Source organism: Hordeum vulgare, chromosome 6H (assembly GCF_904849725.1).
Source record: "Hordeum vulgare subsp. vulgare chromosome 6H, MorexV3_pseudomolecules_assembly, whole genome shotgun sequence".
In the NCBI taxonomy this organism is placed as follows: domain Eukaryota; kingdom Viridiplantae; phylum Streptophyta; class Magnoliopsida; order Poales; family Poaceae; genus Hordeum; species Hordeum vulgare.
This window is the reverse complement of record NC_058523.1, coordinates 130,955,825-130,981,664: the sequence shown is the minus strand read 5'-3', so window position 1 is coordinate 130,981,664 and position 25,840 is coordinate 130,955,825. Positions and strand designations below refer to the sequence as shown.

Here is a 25,840-nt window from a genome sequence, read left to right as displayed (position 1 = left end):
GCATGATAACTCAAGAGAGTTCCAAAGTCAACCTAAATAATAGCTCTTAAAAAGATAAGCATGAAAACTAAGAGCTAAGCATGACAATAGCTATGGAAAGATAAAGAACACACAAAAAAGATAAGCATGAAAACATATGTTGTGTTCTAGAGTGGAATGGAGCGTGTTTCTCTCCCAAACAAGGTAGTCTAGGTTCCGACTTGTTATGAACAGCAAGAAAAACTGAAACAAACTAAAAGGTAAAGAGAGGGACGCTCCAAGCATAGCACATAACATATGAAGTGATAAAAATATAACATGGAGATGGACGAATCGATGATTGTTGATAGAGAACGGGATGCACGGGGGCATCCCCAAGCTTAGACGCTTGAGTCTCCTTGAATATTTCTTGGGGTGCATGAGGGCATCCCCAAGCTTGAGCACTTGACACTCGTGTATCTTCTTTCATCATCTCCCACAGCATACTTGAAAACTCCCTTCTCATACGAAACTCAACATAAGCTGATTAGAGTCGTTAGTACCCTTAATAAAATAATTCATTACCCGCTGGAAATAAAGATTTTCATGAAAAGATACTGTTTCTAATTATTGCCAAAAGGTTTTTGCAAATAAAAACTAAGCTTAGGATTTGCAAAATGATGAAAACGAAAAACATGGTAGAATTTGTGAAAAACAGAACATAGAGTAGTAAATAATTTATTCGCGGCACTTCTTCAACTCAAATCAAAAAATTCGGAACAAATGCCAGAAATGAAATTATATAGATCATGCTTTCAAAAAAATTCAGATCAAAAAGATGATCTGGTGATTTTTGGCGAATTTTTCCATCAAACAGACATAATCTGTTTCTGGACAACATGTCACAGTTTTTGAACTTTCTTCCACTCGAAGGCTATAACTTGGCACAAAGCTTAAAAATAAAGATACATTGATGTTGCTACAGTAGTAACAAGCATCAAGACCACTAAAACTGAAATTAAAAACAAATTGGGTTGCCTCCCAACAAGCGCTTTCTTTTATGCCTTTGAGCTAGTCATAATGCAAGAAGATCAAGTGTTATCAACTCCGAAAGAATAACTTGCCCGAGTAATGGACTCATAAGGTAACTTAATAATCTTTCTAGGGAAGTGTTCTATTACCTTTTTAAGGGGGAATTGGAATTTAATGATTCCCTCTTTCATGTCAATGATAGCACCAACGGTGCGGAGAAAAAGGCGTCCCATAATAATTGGACATGAAGGATCACATTCATTGTCCATAATAAGAAAATCAACCCTCTAGACTTGTCATAATTGCTAAAAGTGGCCCATAACTAAAATTGGAAAAATGCTAAGTTTTTATTGGTCAAGTAGTCCAATCACCCCTCTAGACGTACTTTCGACCCTATAGAGACGCCTAACTAAACATCTACCTTGTATAAATAAGCATCGATGCTTAAGAAAAGCCTGATTTATTTTTCTAATCACCTCTTCTAAACACCTTGCATTGTACAAGGCTTGAACAGAACAGAGGGGTCACGAGGTCAGGGACCAAGTCCGTGCCGGGCCATTCCCATCCCGACGGGCAATTGTACGAGGTGGTATATTGCAACTATAAAGGTCAATTCTTTTGGCAGATTAAAAAATAAGCCAACATAAGCCGTCCTCTTATAAATTTGGGCTTATAAACTAGTTATGCGATAACTAATTTAGAAGTTCCAATAAATTTAAGGATAATTTATTTTTTTAAATTAGGAAAAGACAACTTATTTCTTAAACCGCCTAAATAATAACACCGAGCTCTCAAGCTCAAACCCGAGCGGAACGTAAAAAAAAACACCACCAAAACTACGTTCAGGCCCAGCCACGCACGTCCCTTCCCAACAGGCGGGGCACTGAAGCAACCTGCGCACTATTCACAAGACACAATACGATTCCCCCGGGTTTAGCACAATGGCAGCACGACCCGACGACCGCCGTCTACTGATGCACAGTAGCACAACAATCCTGCGTTCGCAGTCGCAAAAGACTACGTAGACCATGCAACCCACGAGGCCGGGCGGAGCTCCGAATCCAACGCAGCCACCCCCCGCACGCCATAAACATGGACACGGAAAGCACCTTCCTTGCCTTGCCTTGCCATCACGCACGCACGCGGTCCATCGCAATCCTCCGACGCTGAGCCACCTAACGGGATCTCTTCCTTTCTCCTTCTCCGCCTTTTCTTTTAGCCGTGACCCGCGAGAGACAGTGATCTCCCATCCTTTTCAGAGTTCATTTGTAGTGCTTTTCAATTTCATGGTCATTTGGCTAAAAAAATCATTAAATGCATGAAAATAGCAAATGAAGTGAGAAATGGTTGAAAATTGATGACGTGGCTTTGAATGATGCATATTGAACGCACAAAAAGTCTGGAGCTGAAATAAGTTTTAAAATGAAATGTCTTTGTAAGAGATGAATAATTCGTTCGAAACCTCATACTTCGAAAGAGATTGTCTAGTTTGTACACGAAGTGCATCTGATTTTTGCCGTAACCCTCTCAACTTTTTATTACATGCTATGTGGATGAAATGGTGATACCATGCCAAGTTTCATCCTTTTCAGAGTTCATTTGTAGTGCTTTTCAATTTTAGGGTCATTTGGCTCAAAAAAATATTAAATGCATGAAAAATAGCAAATGAAGTGAGAAAGGGTTGAAAATTGATGATGTTGCTTTGAATGGTGCATATTTAACACACAAAAATTGTGGAGTTGAAATAAGTTCTAAAAAATGAAATGCCTTTGTAAGAGATGAGTATTCATCCGAAACCCTCATACTTCGAAAGAGATTGTCTAGTTTGTACACAAAGTGCATCTAGTTTTTGTCGTAACCCTGTCAACTTTTTAGTACATGCTATGTGGGTGAAATGATGATACAATGCCAAGTTTAAGCCTTTTCAGATTTTAGTTGTAGTGCTTTTCAATTTAAGGGTCATTTGGCTGAGAAAATCATTGAATGCATGAAAAATAGCAAATGATGTGAGAAAGGGTTGAAAATTGATGACGTGGATTTGAATGGTGCATATTGAACGCACAAAAGTCTGGACTTGAAATAAGTTTTAAAAATGAAATGTATTTGTAAGAGATGAGTCTTCGTGTGAAACTTTGATATTTCGAAAGAGATTATCCAGTTTGTACACGAAGTGCATCCGGTTTTTGCCGTAACCCTCTCAATTTTTTAGCACATGCTATGTGAGTGAAATGATGATACCATGACAAGTTCAGCCTTTTCAGAGTTCATTTGTAGTGCTTTTCAATTTCAGGGTCATTTAGCTCAAAAAATCATAAAATGCATGAGAACACTGTGTTTGCACATGATTGCATTGATTAACTCCTACATAATGTTTCTTTGCGTTTAAAATTTCAAAACACATATATATACCCTAACTCTTACACAAAGATTCCCTCCGGTTTGTCCGAAGTGGTACTTTCCAGATAAGCCCGAAAACTCACTATAGAAGAAAGTGATGAAGGTGAAGTTGATCCCATCCGAGATTGGGATCTTGGGGTATAAAACTTTTTCTTCGTGTGTGTCCCTTTGCGCCATAACCATGGATAATCTTGATCATTTAACAGGATGCTTGGGTTAGTATTCACATTGAAGGGAGGAATTTCATGAAACTTTTCATATTATTGTGACATGTCTGTCTTGTCCTCCACTCCCACGATGTTTCTTTTCCCTCAAAGAACTATGTGGCGCTTTGGCTCATCGTATGATGTATTCACTTTCTTACCTTTTCTTTTTCTCGGATTGGTAGACATGTCCTTCACATAGAAAACCTGCGCCACATCATTGGCTAGGACGAATGGTTCATCTGTGTAACCAAGATTGTTGAGATCCATTGTTGTCATTCCGTACCGTGGGTCTTCCTTTACCCCGCCTCCTTTCAGATTGACCCATTTGCATCGAAACAAAGGGACCTTCAATTTTGTTTTCCATAGTTAAGTTCCCATATCTCCTCTATGTAACCATAATATGTGTCTTTTTGACTATTGGTGTTTGCTGCATCAAAGCGGACACCACTGTTTTGGTTGGTGCTCTTTTTATCTTGGGAGATCATGTAAAATGTATTCCCATTTATCTCGTACCCTTTGAAAGTCAATATAGTCGAAGATGGTGACTTGGCCAGCAAGTATAGGTCATCTCCAACTTCATCGTCAAGAATGAGATGTGTTTGCAACCAACCGCCGAATGACGTCATGTGTGTACGTTTGATCCATGTCTCACACTGCTCTGTGTTCTTGGAGCATACAATATCCATGTATTCCTCGATATACGGAGCCATAAAGGTGGAATTTTTTAGAACTGTGTAGTGTGCTTGCGCCCAAGAATGCCCGTCCCTACATTTTACTGAATCCTTTCCTAGCATGCCTTTTCCATCGAGTCTGCCCTCATGTGGCGATTGAGGAACACCAATTGGCTTAAGATCAGGAATAAAGTCAACACAAAACTCAATGACCTCTTGTGTTTCATGGCCCTTGGAGATGCTTCCTTCTGACCTAGCATGGTTATGAACATATTTCTTTAAGACTCCCATGAACCTCTAAAAGGGGATCATATTGTGTAAAAATACAGGGCCCAGAATGGCAATCTCTTCGACTAGGTGAACTAGGACGTGTGTTATGATATTGAAAAAGGATGGTGGGAACACCAACTCGAAACTGACAAGACATTGCACCAAATAATTTTGTAACCTTGGTAGGATTTCGGGATCAATTACGTTCTGAGAGATTGCATTGAGGAATGCACATAGCTTCACAATGGCTGATCGAACGTTTTCCAGTAGAAGCCCCCTCAATGCAACCGGAAGCAATTGCGTCATAATCACGTGGCAGTCATGAGACTTTAGGTTCTGAAATTTTTACTCTACCATAATTATTATTCCCTTTATATTCGACGAGTAGCCAGACGGGACCTTCATACTGAACAGGCATTCAAAGAACATTTCCTTCTCTTCTTTGGTAAGATTGTAGCTCGCAGGACCATCATATTGCTTTGTATGCATACTGTATTTTTTGTGCATACGTTGCTGGTCCTCCCGTGCCTCCGGTGTATTTTTGTCTTCCAGTACACTCCCAAGAATCCTAGCAGGTTCACGCAAACATTCTTTGTCGCATGCATCACGTTGATTGCAGAGCAGACCTCTAGGTCTGTCCAATAAGGTAGGTCCCAAAATATAGATTTTCTTCCACATGGGTGCATGTCCATCACCGTCATTCAGAACAGATTGTCCACGAGGACCCTTTCCAAATATTACTATTAAATCCTTGACCATATGAAGTATACGATCACCAGTACGGTGGTCAAGCTTCTTCCGGTGATCTGCCTCAGCTTTGAAATTCTTGCCTACTTTCTTAAGAGATTCTTGATCGGAAGATATCGACGATGTCCCACGTACACATTCTTCTTACATTTATCCAAATATATACTTTCGGTATCATCTAAACAGTGCGTGCATGTGTGCTATCCCTTATTTGTCTGTCCTGTAAGGTTACTAAGAGCATGCCAATCATCGATGGTTACAAACAGCAACGCTCGTAGGTCAAATTCCTGTTGTTTGTGCTCATCTCACACACTTACACCTTTTTATCACACAGTTGTAAAAGTTCTTCAACTAATGGCCTTAGGTACACATCAATGTAATTACCGGGTTGCTTGGACGATTGGATGAGCACTGGCATCATAATGAACTTCCACTTCATGCACAACCAAGGAGGAAGGTTATGGATGCATAGAGTCACAGGCCACGTGCTATGATTTCTACTCTGCTCCCCAAAAGGATTAATGCCATCTGCACTTAAACCAAACCATACATTCCTTGCATCATCTACAAAGTCCCCTCACTTCCTCTCGACTTTCCTCCACTGCAAACCATCAACGGGTACTCTCAACTTCCCGTCTTTCTTACGGTCTTATTTGTGCCATCACATTAACTTGGCATGCTCTTTGTTTTGGAACAAGCGTTTCAACCGTGGTACTATAGGAGCATACCACATCACCTTGGCAGGAATCCTCTTCCTCGGGTGCTGGCCCTCAACACCGTCACCAGGGTCATCGCGACCGATCTTATAGCGCAACGCACCACATATCGGGCATGCATTCAAATTCTAGTACTCCTCACCGTGGTAGAGGATGCAGTCATTAGGGCATGCACGTATCTTCTGCACCTCTAGTCCTAGAGGGCAGATAGCCTTCTTTGCTTCGTACGTACTTTCGGTCAATTCGTTGTCCTTTAGAAACATCTTCTTTAACATTTTTCAGCAACTTTTCCAATCCTTTGTCAGATACACCATTCTCTGCCTTCCATTGCAGCAATTCCAGTGTGGTACCCAACTTCTTCTTGTCATCTTCACAATTTGGGTACAACAACTTCTTGTGATTCTCTAACGTGTGCTGCAACTTTGACTTCTCTTTTTCACTTGCGTAGTTTCTCTTTGCATCAGCAATGGCCCGATCAAGATCATCAGCAGGCTCATCCGGTGCCTCTTCTTCACCTTCTTCCCCCATTGTAGTACCATCGTATTGATGGAACACATGATAGATGTCATCATCCTATTCTTCTTCGTTCTCTTTCATTAGAACCCATCTTTCTCCATGCTTGGTCCAACAGTTATAGTCGGGCATGAAATCGGACGTAAACACGTGGACGTGAATGACTCTTTGACTTAGAGTAAGTGCTATCATTCTTAGAGACATCACATGGACAACACATGAAACCATCCTGTTGGTTTGCCTCAGCCACATGCAGAAAATTCTGCACGCCATCAATGAACTAGGGAGAGCGTTAGTCATCGTACATCCATTGCCGGTTCATCTTCATTAAACAACACTGAAAAGATCAAATTAATACAAGTTCATACATAAGGTTCATACACACTTATTCTCATAAAACAACATACAAGAGTACCTAGGTGCTAAATCATTTAAATGCAACAACAAATGCGATGAAGATCGCAACTAAGGTAACAATTGATCCGACAACATATTGATGCCAAGCCTCTTTATTAACGGCATATTTTCTAATCTTTCTAATCTCCAAGCGCATTACATCCATCTTGATCTTGTGATCATCGACGACATCGGCGACATACAACTCCAATTTCATCTTCTCTTCTTTAATTCTTTTCAATTTTTCTTTCAAATACTCATTTTCTTTTTGAACTAAATTTAACTTCTCGACAAGAGGGTCGGTTGCAATTTCCAGTTCACATACCTCCTAGATAAAAATATCTATGTCAATTTGATGGGCATAATTTTCATAAACGAGAAATGCAACAAATAGTTACAAAAGAGAATATACCACATCAGAACCATAAACCGGACGAGGGCCGACGGGGACGAATATCAAGACCATGACACTACGTATAACAGACAATCATACACATAAGAAAACTATCTAGATCATACACATGAGATTTTTCTTGTATAAAAAGGATAAGAGCAAGAGGATCACCAAAGTGGTGCCGTCGACGAGACGGTGCAGGCGAACGACGGTGGTTAGGACGGGGACGGGAAGGCACTAAGTAAACCACACCTACAGAGATGCAAACTAAGGAGTTAATTTAAGCTCAAATTGCATATAAATGAAATAAACTCCCACATAATTACTTCCAAACTAGAACCCATAAATCACTATATTTATAAAGCATTGAACGAGCTAATCTAGCAATGAGAGATGAAAGAACAAAGTTGCTAACCTTTGTGAACATTTGAATAGATAGGGTGCCTCAAATCTTGACAAATTTTGACAAAAGTGGAGGAATGAGCTCGAGAAGGGAAAGAGAAAACAGAGAACGGGCAGGATGAGCTCGGGCTGGAAGAAGCATCTATATATAGGGATATATTTAGTCCCAGCTCGTGCTACAAATCGGGACTAGAGATGATCTCTAGTACCGGTTGGTGTTACAAACCGGGACTAAAGTGGCTCGCAGGGGGGCCCAACCTGACACCAGCCTGTCATCACTCTTTAGTTTCGATTGATAACACCAGCCGGGACTAGTGGTTCCTCATAAACCGGAACTAAAGGCTAGCCTCATGAATCAGAACTAATGGTCACGGTCTAAAAATCAACCGGTACTAATGCTTCGGTTCAAAGGCCTATTTTTTGCTAGTGCATGTCCTTGCGAATTTTCGCATCTCCATGGACACTCTCAAACTAAAGAAAAATCTTGATGGACAAGAAATATCTATACCTAATAAAAAAGCGGCTATTGCTTCCGTCAGAAAACCCACCACGATATTTTTATAAAAAAGCCCCTGTAATTTTTGTTATTCAACCCGCGCTCCATCATTTATCTGCAACGCAAAAGGAAAAAAGATTCGCTGCAAAAATTATATCCGTACGCATCGCCTCCTCCCGTCGACCCTGGGCCACCCTGGCCTGTGCCCAGGCGCCGTCACACCACTCGCCGCCGCGGCCGACCTCAACCGCCACCGCTGCCGATCTCAACCCACCCGCCTCCGCGGATGTACCTCTCCCCGCTCACTGCCCCCGTTGCGGCGCTCGAGCGCATCGCGTCGACCCTGGTCCACCCTGGCCTGTGCCCAGGCCGCTGCCACACCACTCGCCGCCGCTGCCGACCTCAACCACCACTGTTGTCGATCTCAACCCACCCGCCTCCGCGGTCGTACCTCTGCCTGCTTGCTGCCCCTGTTTCGGCGCTCGAGCACAGCTTCTGGATCAAATCAACGCGATAGCTACAGCGACTTGGGATGATGCGTCCGCTCGATGCAGAACGGCGGTGGCGTGCGGATAAGGCACGACGGAGCGAAGTACTTGCAGGTGGAGGCGGGCCTCCATGGCTCACACGGGGAACTCCGAGGTTATGGCGCGACAACGGCGACTCCTTATGGCCAGATAGAGGCGCCTAACCCTTGCTCCCCTCAATGTATCCCCTCCTCCGGCAGGAACTCATCATCTGGCGAGATCCCCTCCCCATGCCTCCAACCGTGTGCCAAGCACCGGCAACAAATTTTGTTTTGTGGGAATTTGTTTGCTGATGAATGAATGTATTTAATGTAAGATTGCATTGTTGTAGAGAAAGAAAATGGAACACCACCTTCAGTTTGTCATCTGATCTCACATTCTCTACCCCATGAGTGAAATAAGATAACAGTTCATTGATCAATTCAGGTAGCCTTTTTGTTTTGCTTTGCTTGTCCCGCTCAATTTCTCATCATGATGGAATTAACAATGGACGGGTTAATTTTATAACAAAATAGGATAGGACTTACTACATTAGTTAGTTAGCTTATTATTTTAATAAATTAAAATGATTATAAAAATTAAAAGCGTGTGGTATTTTATCTTCCATTGCAACGCACGGGCCTTTTGCTAGTACATACATATATAAATACGTAAAGCATCATGTTTTGTGGGAAGAAAAGCATACGTATAAGGCAGCAAGCAACATATAGCTGATAGATGTCCTTCCCTTTCGTCACCGCAAAATGATTCCATGCCTCCCTCTATTGCTACTCAAAGTAGCTTAGGCAGCGAGCGAGTTGGTAGTCTCATGCACGGCAGCTACGCGAGCCTAACTATATATAAAACCCTGTCGGCCTGCAGGATCAAGCTGCTACCTAGGGAGAGACGGCAATTAGTCAAGATGGCGGAGGCGGTGTTGGGGCCGCTGGTGGGGAGGCTGCAGGAGCTGGCGATAAGCGAGGCGCGGGCGATGGTGGCGGTGAACGACGACATCCGGAGCCTCCGCGACAAGCTCATGTGGATGCAGGCCTTCCTCCGTGACGCCGAGCCGCGGCGGCGCGCCAACAACGACGAGCTCATCAGGGTCTGCCTGCAGCAGACCCGGGACGCTGTCTTCGACAGCGAGGACGCCGTCGACCAGTATTTCTTCCAAATCGACCTCTCCAGGTATCCCTCTTATTCAACGAAACAAAACAAACCGTACTATCTAGGACTAATACTTCATAATAAACTTATTTAAGCATACATGATTGATGATCCACGTGACCTCCTCTCTCTCACACCTATTAGAGCAGCCGCGTCCTCAATAGCCCCCAAAGTCTTTTCTATCGATGTCGTGAAAAAAAAAGGTCCAGTCACGTTTCCAAAACCTGTTTTTTGCCGGTTGGGACCGAATTCAGGGTCAGTTCTTTTGAACACCCCTGTGGAAATAAGCTCTAAAAAAGCTCATGTAAAAATAAGCTATAGATAATAAGCTAGCCAGTTCTTTCCGGCTCCTCTTTTCCAGCTTATATATGGTATGAGTAGTGAAAAGTCTATAATACCCCATCCGTCCGCCGGAGTGGAGCTGTTGCTGCTAGGTCGCGGAGAAGGGCGGTGTCACTCCACAGGGAGGGAGGGGTCGCACCTGAGGGAGGAGAGGAGCAGCGGCAGGAGGCCTATCCACCGGACATGTCAACGGAGACGGCCACGTCAAGGAGCTGTGGCCCGGCGGCGGCGGATAGCTAGAGAATCGACGGACGGTGAGCGAGGGAAGGGCTGTGAGCGGCAACAACAAAGAGAAGGGCCGGGAGCTGCGGCGGTGGATGGAAGGGCAGTGGTGGAGGGAAGGAACGGGAGCAGCAGCGACGGAGGGAAGGGCGGCGACAACAGAGGGAAGGTCCGGGAGCGGCGACGGCGGAGGGAATCGGGAGCGCCTCGATTCGGTTTTCTGCGGTGGAACGAGGGGTTGGGCTCAGTGGCAAACTAATTGTAATATGTGCGAAAACCAGGGGCAATGGGCTATACCCCTTCACTTCTAAGTGAGCTTCTGCAGGAAGCTGCTCACCCCCAGCTTTTTTTTCATTGCAAAGGGGACTCCGGTGAAAATAAGTTAAGCTAGCTTATACAAATCGAGTTCTTTTGGGCTTCTGGCTTATTTTGACAATAAGCTGAAATAAGCTGAAAAAGAACTGGCCCTATCATCGGCGGACCCAGGCCGAACCTGGCGCATTCGGGGCTTTCGGGCCGTCCAACCCCGTCCGCCACGGCGACCCAGAGCAGGGGTGTAGCAAGGATGGCGGTGGAGTGGAGGACAACAACGTCGACGACGACATGTAGAAGGTTCAAGGCGACGGTGGCTTTATAGTTTTTAATTTCCATTTTGACTTATATTTTTAGTTTAGTTTGTGCCGTGTTTGGCTGAATATCAATGAAAAGGATGAATTTCCTCCAAATTTGTGCCGTGTTTGGCCGAATTTTGGCCAAGTTTGATTTTTAAAAAAATGACGTCTCAGGGCGACCTTGGGGGGCCGATTGGAGTCCGAGCGCCCCCCCCCCCCAGCCATTTTTCCTGCCGGCGTGCCCCAGGTGGAGCTATTTCGAGCCCCTGGGGGGCGAACGGCTGGAGATGCTCTTACTCTCCTACTTCATCGTGTCGCATCAGTACCGTCCCATCACAAGTTGGGGAGACTTCAATAAGATCACACATTTAAATAAGATAGTAAGATCATCTCTAAAAAATTAAAACATTTAAAAACTAAAATTATTTAACAACATCCATAAAGGGTGTCTCTATAACTTTGAAAAAAATCATCTCAAAACTTGATGTACGTTTAGAAATTCAAAAGGACACACCAACCTCTCTTTCTCGCCCTTCCGCGACCCTCCCGCAAGTGTTCGGGAGGCTAACCCTAACGCCACCGCTTTCCCTCCTTCCCTGTTCCCCCCTCCCTCGCCGCCCCCAGAGGGCGCAAGCGGGCGAAGCCCGGTTGTCGTCGCCGGCGGCCGAGCCCCTTTTTGTCTCCTAGCACTCGGGATGCGGCGTGGGCTGGATCTCGCGTGCCGGGAGCGGGGCAAATTGTCGGGCACGATGGCGAAGCGGCACTCCGAAGTGGGCCGGCGATGGAAGTGTGACGCTTGTGTGACTAGCGTCATGATGGTGGTGCTGCTAGTGGGTGATGGAAGCGGCGGCTGCTCCGCGACAACGCACTGGAGCCGCTTTTGGCGTTGCGGGTGGAATGCGGCCTCTCTCGATGTGGATCGCTGGTGGAAGGGCGACGCAACAGTGGTGGATGTGGGTGGGCCCATCCAGTCGTGCCGTTGCGGCTAGAAGGCGATGCTCAATGCGGGAGGTCCTCCCTAGTGTCCTCTCATGGCTGCGACAACGACTGTTCTGCCCTCCCACCTCTTTGGCATCGGGCGGCACATGGTGCTCTCCTGCGCGTCCTAGCCTTCGTCTTCGGGGGCGAAACAGGGTGGTTTCATGGGGAGGCTAGTATGAGGGACGGGTGCACCATCGAGTGCCTCGTCACTGACACAGGGGTGCCGGTCGTTGCCGTGTGCCACTCCTCCCCTCCCCTTCCCCCGGTCGACATCAGGTCGTGGTTCTTCTCGAGGCACGGTGTTCGCTGGCGGTTTCAGAGGCTGTTGGGGTCGTGGATTTGATTAAAGTCGTGACATTTAGTGGCTCCTTGGTGGTGTGGTAGCGGGACGATGTTCCTGGCCAAGATACATGTCCATGCTGTTGTCAAAAAGGGGAGGGGAGGCTCAGCTGCTGCTGTTTGTTGGGATAGGCAAGGAAACTACATGGGGAGCTCGACGCTTGTGATTGCAGGCTTGGAGGACCCAGCAATACTAGAAACCATCGCTTGCCGTGAGGCCTTGGCGCTAGCAGATGATCTCAACATAACAAATGTCGCCATAGCCTCTGATTCCAAGCAAACAGTTGCAGATATTAAGAAGGGTGCAGGAGGGCGAAACGGTTCCATAGTTCATGAAATCTCACTAAGAGCTTCCCTTTTTCATTGTAATTTTTCTTTTGAAGGCCGTGCTGCTAATACTGAAGCACATAAATTAGCCAAGTATTCACTTGCTTTGGGTCCGGGCCGCCACATTTGGCTGGGTCAACCCCATGATCTACATTGTATCGCACTGTTTGTGGTTTTTGATGAATAAAGTTGGCCTTACCCCTCAAAAAAATGTAAAAAATCTCTAGTTATTTTTTTTAGAGAAAAGGCATGAACCTGACTTTATAAATAAAGCCACCAGACAGAGTCACAAATAGCAAACAACACGAGTCTAGACCGTCACCCAAGGCGAAACGCGAAGCAAATAGTGAGATACATAGCACGCACGTGAAATGCGAAGCAAAAAATCTCTAGTTGACAAAATCAACCCTAGATCTGGCAGATATGAGCATCTACAGTCGGGTGTCTTAAAATCCTTTCAATCATTCGGACAAACAATCTTGTCACTAACCAATACAAAATATTGATCCAGCCGGGCGTTTCAAACGGCCTTAAACGCTCGGGATGACCGGCATCCCTCATATTTAATTTAAATACGAAGCGAATATCAAACGTCGGGGCATGTCCGTCACGTCGGCCTGACGATGAAGTCCCACGTGGAATTGTTCGAAAACCAGACAGTCCGACAAACGCCTCGTCCTTGTGTGTCGTCACGGTGTGAACGCCACATAGCGTCCCCAACCCTAGCACATCCACCTTCGCCCTATCTACGCCGCCACCCGAGCCCGTCCGCCTCCTCTCCCCTGCTTTCTCATGCTCTTCGGCATTGACATGGTCCGACGTAAGATTACCACCTATGCGGTGCTCACGCTGGAGCGTCAGATGCAGATCGAGGCGGAGATCCAGGCTAGGTGCGCGGCCCACATCGCTACGGGCTTGCCTCCGGACTCGCTGGAGCCAGATGAGGAGGAGGAGGAGCAGACGGAGGAGGAAGAGGGAGATCAACTGGTTGAGCTGATGTAGGTGGAAAATTCGAAGGAGGACGAGGCGGAGCAGCCTGCTCTGAGGTTCAACATGACGGAGGCAAAGGCGGAGTACGACGTCGCCCGAGGCGAGGAGATGGCGAAGCAGCAGGCCATCCTAGAGTCTATGCAGGATGCAGCTGAGGTGGAGGCTAATTGGGAGCTCCTCTGGCAGAAGCAGGTGGAGATCGACGCGCTCTTCGCCGAACATGAGGCGTACATGGAGGAAGATGAGGAGGCCGGAGTGGAGTAGATGGAGATGCCGGAGGGCTGGAGCTGCAACTGACACGCATGTATCCGCCAGAGGAGACGGAGATAGTCGACATCTCCGACGAGGAATAGCTACATAGTACGTAGATTTTTATTTTGCATGCTTTTATGGATATAAGAATCTAATATGAGATGTCCGGCTGGAGTGGTGCTAATTTGAGACGTGTCCGGATGTTTAAGCGGTCATATTTACCAACCGTGGTTGTAGATGCTCTAAAGAGGGTAAGAAGCATACTACGCATCCTTGATCCTTTCCCCTCGCTTTTAAGCAGTGTCTCCCCTTTAACCTGAGTGTGACATCGCTGGAATTGACCCCTCTCGGTTTTCCTATTCCTAAGCTATCCTAGGTTACCAAATTTCGTGTTTTGACCTTTTTCGAAAGTTAATTGATACCTAACCCTGGTTTGTGAAAATTTTGGGATCTGACCATTCCTACTGTCGGGATTCATGACGGTAGGGTATAACAGCCTACTGCCAACGTCCTTGACAGTAACAAACTTATCCACATGAGCGCAACGCACTGCTACCATCAAACAAGCTGGCAGTAGACTATGCCCTTGTTGGGGAACGTCGCATGGGAAACAAAAAATTTCCTACGCGCACGAAGAGCTATCATGGTGATGTCCATCTACGAGATGGGATGAGTGATCTACGTACCCTTGTAGATCGTACAGCAGAAGCGTTAGAGAATGCGGTTGATGTAGTGGAACGTCCTCACGTCCCTCGATCCGCCCCGCGAACAATCCCGCGATCAGTCCCACGATCTAGTACCGAACGGACGGCACCTCCGCGTTCAGCACACGTACAGCTCGACGATGATCTCGGCCTTCTTGATCCAGCAAGAGAGACGGAGAGGTAGAAGAGTTCTCCGGCAGCGTGACGGCGCTCCGAAGGTTGGTGATGACCTTGTCTCAGCAGGGCTCCGCCCGAGCTCCGCAGAAACGCGATCTAGAGGAAAAACTATGGAGGTATGTGGTCGGGCAGCCGTGAGAAAGTCGTCTCAAATCAGCCCTAAAACCTCCGTATATATAGGTGGGAGGGAGGGGAGGAGGCAGCCTCAAAACCTAAAGGTTTGGCCGAAATTGGAGGTGGAGGAGTCCTACTCCAATCCTACTTGGAGTAGGATTCCACCTTCCCACTTGGAAACTCTTTCCACCTTGTGTTTTTTCCTTCTCAAACCTTATGGGCTTTAGTGGGAACTTATTCCAGCCCACTAGGGGCTGGTTTATCTCTTCCCATAGCCCATGAGACCCCTTGGGGCGTGACACCCCTCCCGATGGTCCCCGGCACCCCTCCCGGCACTCCCGGTACACTACCGATGAGCCCGAAACTTTTCCGGTAATGCACGAAAACCTTCCGGTAACCAAATGAGGTCATCCTATATATCAATCTTCGTTTCCGGACCATTCCGGAAACCCTCGTGACGTCCGTGATCTCATCCGGGACTCCGAACAACATTCGGTAACCAACCATATAACTCAAATACGCATAAAACAACGTCGAACCTTAAGTGTGCAGACCCTGCGGGTTCGAGAACTATGTAGACATGACCCGAGAGACTCCTCGGTCAATATCCAATAGCGGGACCTGGATGCCCATATTGGATCCTACATATTCTATGAAGATCTTATCGTTTGAACCTCAGTGCCAAGGATTCATATAATCCCGTATGTCATTCCCTTTGTCCTTCGGTATGTTACTTGCCCGAGATTCGATCGTTAGTATCCGCATACCTATTTCAATCTTGTTTACCGGCAAGTCTCTTTACTCGTTCCGTAATACAAGATCCCGCAACTTACATTAAGTTACATTGCTTGCAAGGCTTGTGTGTGATGTTGTATTACTGAGTGGGCCCCGAGATACCTCTCCGTCACACGGAGTGACAAATCCCAGTCTCGATCTATACTAACTCAACGAACACCTTCGGAGATACCTGTAGAGCATCTTTATAGTCACCCAGTTACATTGCGACGTTTGATACACACAAAGCATTCCTCCGGTGTCCGTGAGTTATATGATCTCATGGTCATAGGAACAAATACTTGACACGCAGAAAACAGTAGCAACAAAATGACACGATCAACATGCTACGTCTATTAGTTTGGGTCTAGTCCATCACATGATTCTCCTAATGATGTGATCCCGTTATCAAGTGACAACACTTGCCTATGGCCAGGAAACCTTGACCATCTTTGATCAACGAGCTAGTCAACTAGAGGCTTACTAGGGACAGTGTTTTGTCTATGTATCCACACAAGTATTGTGTTTCCAATCAATACAATTATAGCATGGATAATAAACGATTATCATGAACTAAGAAATATAATAATAACTAATTTATTATTGCCTCTAGGGCATATTTCCAACAGTCTCCCACTTGCACTAGAGTCAATAATCTAGTTCACATCACCATGTGATTCCAACGAATCCAACACCCATATAGTTATGGGGTCTGATCACGTCTTGCTCGTGAGAGAGGTTTTAGTCAACGGTTCTGAAACTTTCAGATCCGTGCGTTCTTTACAAATATTTATGTCATCTTATAGACGCTGCTACTACGTGCTATTCGGAAATGCTCCAAATATCTACTCTACTATACGAATCCGTTTCACTACTCATAGTTATTCGGATTAGTGTCAAAGCTTGCATCGACGTAACACTTTATGACGAACTCTTTAACCACCTCCATAATCAAGAAAAATTCCTTAGTCCATTAGTTACTAAGGATAAATTTCGACCGCTGCTAGTGATTCAATCATGGATCACTCTCTGTACCTCTCAACATACTTTGAGTCAAGGCACACTTCAGGTGCGGTACACAGCATGGCATACTTTAGATTCTACGGCTAAGGCATAGAAGACGACCTTCGTCTATTCTCTTTACTCTGCCGTGGTCGGGTTTTGAGTCTTACTCAAATTCACACCTCACAACGCAGCCAAGAACTCCTTCTTTGCTGGTCTATTTTGAACTATTTCAAAAACTTGTCAAGGCATGCATCTTGTTGAAACTTCTATTAAGCGCTTTCGATCTATCTCCATAGATCTTTGATGCTCAACGTTCAAGTAGCACAATCTAGGTATTCCTTTGAAAAACTCCTTTCAAACAACCTTGTATGCTTTACAGAAATTCTACATTACTTCTGATCCACAATATGTCAACCACATATACTTATCAGAAATTCTATAGTGCTCCCACTCACTTCTTTGGAAATACAAGTTTCTCATAAACCTTGTACAAAACCCAAAATCTTTGATCATCTCATCAAAGTGTATATTCCAACTCCGAGATGCTTGCACCAGTCCATTGAAGGATCACTGGAGCTTGCATACTTGCTAGTATCTTTAGGATCGACAAAACCTTCTGGTTGTATCACATACAATGCTTGCTCAAGGAAACCGTCGAGAAAACAATGTTTTGACATCCTACGTGCAATATTTCATAAATAATGCATCAACAACTAACATAATTCTAACAGACTTTTAGCATCGCTACGAGTGAGAAAGTCTCACCATAGTCAACTGTTTGATCTTATCGAAAACATCTTTGCGACAAGTCGAGCTTTTCTTAATAGTGACTTATCACCATCATCGTCTGTCTTCTTTTAAAGATCCATTTTTACTCAATAGTCCTATGACCATCAAGTAGTTCTACCAAAGTCTACACTTTGTTTTCACACATGGATCCTCTCTCGGATTTCATGGCTTCCAGCCATTTGTCGGAATCTGGGCCCACCATCGCTTTCTCCATAACTCGTAGGTTCACTGTTGCTCAACAACATGACCTCCAAGACAGGGTAACCGTACTACTCTGCAGCAGTACGCGACCTTGTCGACCTACGAGGTTTGTAGTAACTTGATTCGAAGCTCAATGATCACCATCATCAGCTTCCACTTCAATTGGTGTAGGCGCCACAGGAACAACTTCCTGCGCCCTGCTACACACTGGTTGAAGTGATGGTTCAATAACCTCATCAAGTTCTACTACCCTCCCACTCAATTCTTTCGAGAGGAACCTTTCCTCGAGAAAGGATCCGTTTCTAGAAACAAACACTTTGCTTTCGGATCTGAGATAGGAGATGTACCCAACTGTTTTGGATACCCTATGAAGAAGCATTTATCCGCTTTGGGTTCGAGCTTTATCAGACTGAAACTTTTTCACATAAGTGTCGAAACCCCAAACTTTCAAGAAACGACAGTTTAGATTTCTCTAAACCTCAGTCTATACTGTGTCATCTCAACGGAAATACGCGGTGCCCTATTTAAGGTGAGTGCGGTTGTCTCTAATGCATAACCCATAAACGATAGTGGTAATTCGATAAGAGACATCATAGTATGCACCATACCAAATAGTGCGTGGCTATGACGTTCAGACACATCATCACACTATGATGTTCCAGGTGGCATGAACTGCGAAACAATTTCCATATTGTCTTAACTGCGTACCAAAACTCGTAACTCAGATATTCATTTCTATGATCATATCGTAGACAGTTTATCCTCTTGTTACGACGAACTTCACTCTGAAACGGATTTGAACTTTTCAACATTTCAGACTTGTGATTCATTAAGTAAATACTCCTGTATCTATTCAAATCGTCAGTGAAGTAAGAACATAATGATATCCACTGCGTGCCTCAGTACCCATTGGACTGCATACATCAAAATGGATCACTTCCAACAAGTTACTATTTTATTTCATCTCAATGAAAACAAGGCCTTGCTCATGTGGTATGATTCACATGTCACTAGTGATTCGAAATCAGGTGAGTACAAAGATCCATCAGCATGGAGCCTCTTCATGCAATTTATACTAACATGACTCAAGTGGCAGTGCCACAAGTAAGTGGTACTATCAACTCGTATCTTTTGGCACCAATATCATGAACATGTGTAACACTACGATCGAGATTCAATAAACCATTGAAGGTGATTATTCAAGAAAATAGAGTAACCATTATTCTCTTTAAATGAATAATGTATTGCAATAAACACGATCCAATCATGTTCATGCTTAACGCAAGCACCAAATAACAATTATTTAGGTTTAACACCAATCCCGATGGTAGAGGGAGCGTGCGATGTTTGATCATATCAATCTTGGAAACACTTCCAACACGTATCGTCACCTCGCCTTTAGCTAGTCTCCGTTTATGCCGTAGCTTTCATTTCGCGTCACTAATCACTTAGCAACCGAACCGGTATCCAATACCCTCGTGCTACTAGGAGTACTAGTAAAGTACACATCAACATCATGTATATCAAATACACTTCTTTCGACTTTTGCCAGCCTTCTTATCCACCAAGTATCTTGAGTTGCTCCGCCTCAGTGATTGTTCCCCTCATTGCAGAAGCACTTAGTCTCGGGTTTGGGTTTAATCTTGGGTCTCTTCATTAGTGCAGCAACTGTTTTGCCGTTTCACGAAGTATCCCTTCTAGCCCTTGCCTTTCTTGAAACTTAGTGGTTTTACAAACCATCAACTATTGATGCTCCTTCTTGATTTCTACTTTCGCAGTGTCAAACATCGCGAATCGCTCAAGGATCATTGTATGTATCCTTGATATGTTATAGTTCATCACGAAGCTCTCACAGCTTGGTGGCAGTGACTTTGGAGAACTATCACTATCTTATCTGGAAGATTAACTCCCACTTGATTCAAGCGATTGTCGTACTCAGACAATCTGAGCACATGCTCAACGATTGAGCCTTTTCTCCTGTGCTTTGTGGACAAAGAATCTTGTCGGAGGTTTCGTACCTCTTAACAAGGGCACAAGAATGAAATCACAATTTCATCTCTTTAGAACATCACTTATGTTCCGTGACGTTTTACAACGTTTTAGGCGCCTTGCTTCTAAGCCATTAAGTATTTTTGTACTGAACTATCGTGTAGTCATCAGAAACGTGTATGTCGGATGTTCACAGCATCCACAGACGACGCTCGAGGTGCAGCACACCGAGTGGTGCATTAAGGACATGAGCCTTCTGTGCAGCAACGAGGACAATCCTCGGTTTGACAGACTCAGTCTGCAAAGTTTGCTACTATCAACTTTCAACTAAATTTTCTCTAGGAACATATAAAACAGTAGAGCTATAACGCAAGCTACATCGTAATTCGCAAAGACCATTAGACTGTGTTCATGACAATTAGTTCAATTAATCATATTACTTAAGAACTCCCACTCAAAAAGTACATCTCTCTAGTCATTTGAGTGGTACATGATCCAAATCCACTATCTCAAGTCCGATCATCACGTGAGTCGAGAATAGTTTCAGTGGTAAGCATCTCTATGCTAATCATATCAACTATACGATTCATGCTCGACCTTTCGGTCTCATGTGTTCCGAGGCCATGTCTGCACATGCTAGGCTCGTCAAGCTTAACCCGAGTGTTCCGCGTGCGCAACTGTTTTGCACCCGTTGTATGTGAACGTTGAGTCTATCACACCCGATCATCACGTGGTGTCTCGAAACGACGAACTGTAGCAACGGTGCACAGTCGGGGAGAACACAATTTCGTCTTGAAATTTTAGTGAGAGATCACCTCATAATGCTACCGTCGTTCTAAGCAAAATAAGGTGCATAAAAGGATTAACATCACATGCAATTCATAAGTGACATGATATGGCCATCATCACGTGCTTCTTGATCTCCATCACCAAAGCACCGGCACGATCTTCTTGTCACCGGCGTCACACCATGATCTCCATCAACGTGTCGCCATCGGGGTTGTCGTGCTACTCATGCTATTACTACTAAAGCTACGTCCTAGCAAAATAGTAAACGCATCTGCAAGCACAAACGTTAGTTATAAAGACAACCCTATGGCTCCTGCCGGTTGCCGTACCATCGACGTGCAAGTCGACATTAACTATTACAACATGATCATCTCATACATCCAATATATCACATCACATCGTTGGCCATATCACATCACAAGCATACCCTGCAAAAACAAGTTAGACGTCCTCTAATTTTGTTGTTTGCATGTTTTACGTGGTGACCATGGGTATCTAGTAGGATCGCATCTTACTTACGCAAACACCACAACGGAGATATATGAGTTGCTATTTAACCTCATCCAAGGACCTCCTCGGTCAAATCCGATTCAACTAAAGTTGGAGAAACCGTCACTTGCCAGTCATCTTTGAGCAAAGGGGGTTACTCGTAACGATGAAACCAGTCTCTCGTAAGCGTACGAGTAATGTCGGTCCAAGCCGCTTCAATCCAACAATACCGCGGAATCAAGAAAAGACTAAGGAGGGCAGCAAAACGCACATCGCCGCCCACAAAACCTTTTGTGTTCTACTCGAGAAGACATCTACGCATGAACCTAGCTCATGATACCACTGTTGGGGAACGTCGCATGGGAAACAAAAATTTTCCTACGCGCACGAAGACCTATCATGGTGATGTCCATCTACGAGATGGGATGAGTGATCTACGTACCCTTGTAGATCGTACAGCAGAAGCGTTAGAGAACGCGGTTGATGCAGTGGAACGTCCTCACGTCCCTCGATCCGCCCCGCGAACAATCCCGCGATCAGTCCCACGATCTAGTACCGAACAGACGGCACCTCCGCGTTCAGCACACGTACAGCTCGACGATGATCTCGGCCTTCTTGATCCAGCAAGAGAAACGGAGAGGTAGAAGAGTTCTCCGGCAGCGTGACGGCGCTCCGAAGGTTGGTGATGACCTTGTCTCAGCAGGGCTCCGCCCGAGCTCCGCAGAAACGCGATCTAGAGGAAAAACTATGGAGGTATGTGGTCGGGCAGCCGTGAGAAAGTCGTCTCAAATCAGCCCTAAAACCTCCGTATATATAGGTGGGAGGGAGGGGAGGAGGCAGCCTCAAAACCTAAAGGTTTGGCCGAAATTGGAGGTGGAGGAGTCCTACTCCAATCCTACTTGGAGTAGGATTCCACCTTCCCACTTGGAAACTCTTTCCACCTTGTGTTTTTTCCTTCTCAAACCTTATGGGCTTTAGTGGGAACTTATTCCAGCCCACTAGGGGCTGGTTTATCTCTTCCCATAGCCCATGAGACCCCTTGGGGCGTGACACCCCTCCCGATGGTCCCCGGCACCCCTCCCGGCACTCCCGGTACACTACCGATGAGCCCGAAACTTTTCCGGTAATGCACGAAAACCTTCCGGTAACCAAATGAGGTCATCCTATATATCAATCTTCGTTTCCGGACCATTCCGGAAACCCTCGTGACGTCCGTGATCTCATCCGGGACTCCGAACAACATTCGGTAACCAACCATATAACTCAAATACGCATAAAACAACGTCGAACCTTAAGTGTGCAGACCCTGCGGGTTCGAGAACTATGTAGACATGACCCGAGAGACTCCTCGGTCAATATCCAATAGCGGGACCTGGATGCCCATATTGGATCCTACATATTCTATGAAGATCTTATCATTTGAACCTCAGTGCCAAGGATTCATATAATCCCGTATGTCATTCCCTTTGTCCTTCGGTATGTTACTTGCCCGAGATTCGATCGTTAGTATCCGCATACCTATTTCAATCTTGTTTACCGGCAAGTCTCTTTACTCGTTCCGTAATACAAGATCCCGCAACTTACATTAAGTTACATTGCTTGCAAGGCTTGTGTGTGATGTTGTATTACTGAGTGGGCCCCGAGATACCTCTCCGTCACACGGAGTGACAAATCCCAGTCTCGATCTATACTAACTCAACGAACACCTTCGGAGATACCTGTAGAGCATCTTTATAGTCACCCAGTTACATTGCGACGTTTGATACACACAAAGCATTCCTCCGGTGTCCGTGAGTTATATGATCTCATGGTCATAGGAACAAATACTTGACACGCAGAAAACAGTAGCAACAAAATGACACGATCAACATGCTACGTCTATTAGTTTGGGTCTAGTCCATCACATGATTCTCCTAATGATGTGATCCCGTTATCAAGTGACAACACTTGCCTATGGCCAGGAAACCTTGACCATCTTTGATCAACGAGCTAGTCAACTAGAGGCTTACTAGGGACAGTGTTTTGTCTATGTATCCACACAAGTATTGTGTTTCCAATCAATACAATTATAGCATGGATAATAAACGATTATCATGAACTAAGAAATATAATAATAACTAATTTATTATTGCCTCTAGGGCATATTTCCAACAGCCCTATCACCAAGGTGCTCGGCGGTGAGTGGCGTAGCTAGGGGTAGATAGGCTGGTCCACGAACCATCCTGAAATTTCCCCATAGCATGTATATAGTATAGTAAAAATGTATTTCTTTAAAAATAAATAAATGTATGTAAATATTCCTATTATTGGACCATCCTGATATACGGATCTGGCTACGCCACTACCGATGATAGGTGTTGTATGTGATACTTAAATTTTTTTGCAGTAAGACGTGTACCCCTATCGCGAGGGTTCTTGACGGTAGGCTATTATACCCTACCTCCATGGACCCTCGCGGTAGGAAAGGGTCATATCCTATTTTTTTACAAACTAGGATTAGATATTAATCAACTTCAATAAAAGTGTCAAAACATGAATAGCCACCTAGGGCAGCATGGTCACAAACGGTGGATAGAATCCTATCAAGCTACCCGAGCTAGACTTGCTTTTATTCTGTACTAGATTAGGGCCCAGTTTTTTGTCGATTCTCTCAGAATCTTGAGAATCAATCCTTCACCCAGCTTCTTTCAGAATCTTGTATCTCTATGTTTTATACAGTCCTAGTTGTTCACATCCTAACTAGTTAGGATTATACAAAAATATGGATTCAAGATTCTGGAAGAAGCTGGGTGGAGGATCGATTCTCAAGATTATGAGAGAATCGGCCAAAAGAACTGGGCCTAGATCAGCTAGTATTCGCCCCCACCCCTCCCCGACAAAAAAGAAGCCACTACATAGTTTGCTCAGCCCATAATCACGTTCGACAGGGGCAACTTGTGCTAAAATGTAATCAACTTAGGCTTAGGAATCGTTTGGTAATCCACCAGCTCCTTAAAATTTAAGAATCCACAAAGCACTTCTACAGCCACTCCATGAATTTTCGCTACAATTTCGTCCGCTCTGGGTGCAGAGCCGCGGAGCGGATGGACTCCGAACGGGGCCTTAGTGGATAAGTGAGCACCGTCAACTCGCCGCAAAGCAGCAGGACCAGATCCCGTCGCAACAAGTTGCACCCCTCCACCTTGCACGAGCGCCCCTCCCCCCTCCGACACCATCAGAACTAGCTACTAGCACGGTTCCCCGTCGCACCAACAATGTCCCCTGCAGCAGCTCGTGTCTAGCGTGTAACACCTCGTTTTCTAGTCACCTCCTCGTTCACGCTCGAATCACCTCTCATCAAGGCTCGTAGCATGCGGTCACTATTGTTGCAACACCCAGTCATCGTAGTTGCAGCATGACGTCGCTGCCCATCGTAGCACGTGGTGCACCCGACCATTATGGTTGCAGCTCCCCGCATTGAGAGATGTAGCTTTGTCGTTGAGGATTGCAACACCAGGTCATAGCATTCTCCGGACCCGTTGCACCTTGCCTTTAACGCATCTTATTGTCGTCGTAGCTCACCATCCCCAGCGTCGACTAACGGTAATCAACATCAGCAGTAGCTCCTATGCAGCGCCGCCCTGCCTCCCTTAGCGGGACGACGGGGCGCTCACAACAACGCTCGTGATCCGGTCGTAGCAACACCCATGATCGTGGCCACAGAGCATGGCCTCCCAGCATCTATCGCCACACTCCGCAGTCCTTGCAACACCCCATGCAACACCGACACGTTAGAGCTGGGAGGGAAGATGGTGTCAATGGCTTGAGGTGGTAAGAACGGGACAAGAAGAGAACACTTGGCTGAAGAAAAAAGATAAGGTTGACGGAGAGGGTGCCGTGTGGTTCCTAAAAGATAGTAGAAAGATTTGAAAAAATAAGCAGCATATTCTATTGGCTGATTCGAGATAGCCATTGCTGTTAGATAAATATCAAAACACAAAACAAAGCCAAAAGCACTGGAAAAAGCACTGAATTTTGCATCATGATTCAGACAATTTACGTACTCTGCCATGAGCCTGTGACAGGGAGCTCAATCCAAAATCACCTTGAGGGTGTCGTTAGCATCAAGCAGGGGATTTTCAGGATGATATAAGAAGATAAATGCTATCAACCCACTTTTCTTCCCATAGAGCACACCAGTAACCAGCACCCCACAATACCTTCAAATCGTGGTGATAGACACATCTGTGCTATGGCAGTAGTCGACAGTGTTGATCAGCTGCTAGAAATATGCCTTGCATCATCGTCCTCTTTCAACCTGTTGTGTGAAGCCTAGGCACGGATCACAACAAATTAAGCATATAGACACACAATGGGGAGCATAATCCACCTGTGACAAGCTCCCCTATGTTCCCCTAAACCAAAGAGGAAATAAAATACATGCACATAAAAACTGGATTGATAGTGTGTGTATAAACCTCTCTCTCTCTCTCCACAAAAATAGAACTTATGATACGCATAGCCGATGAGCTGATTTGTCTCCTCCCCGTGTAGCCGATCGCCCTCAAATGTTCCTCATGGATCCCTCGAATGGTTCATCAGAGTACTGCAAATGTGATGCCTCTAAGGTATGCTCACATGCGGTGACCAACGTCAGGTGACGAACCTATCTGACGAACTCATAGGTCCGGTCATGTGGCATATGGGTGTGGGGAGTGGCGGCAGCGGCTGTGGTGAGATGAAAACGATCAACCCTAAAAGGTGTGCCCTCCTCACCTTTATACAGACCTCTCAAGTGGGTTCAACTATTGAGGCCCACTAGAAGTCTACCCCCATTTTCCACCCGGATCTAATGTGATTGAGTTGTAGCCCCTTAAGTGTGCAACCTATAGGTT

The 25,840-nt window shown here is 45.2% G+C and overlaps 1 protein-coding gene across 1 annotated transcript in view; it reads left to right on the top strand.

The window, feature by feature from the left end:
* Positions 1 to 9,453: 9,453 nt before the first annotated feature.
* The window catches only part of LOC123403189 (putative disease resistance RPP13-like protein 3), a 31,028-nt gene continuing 14,641 nt past the window's right edge, over positions 9,454 to 25,840 (top strand). Inside the window, exon 1 of the mRNA XM_045097142.1 lies at positions 9,454 to 9,892. Within this exon, the coding sequence (XP_044953077.1) occupies positions 9,477 to 9,892 (416 nt within the window). The 5' untranslated portion in view covers positions 9,454 to 9,476. The remainder of the gene's footprint in view (positions 9,893 to 25,840) is intronic.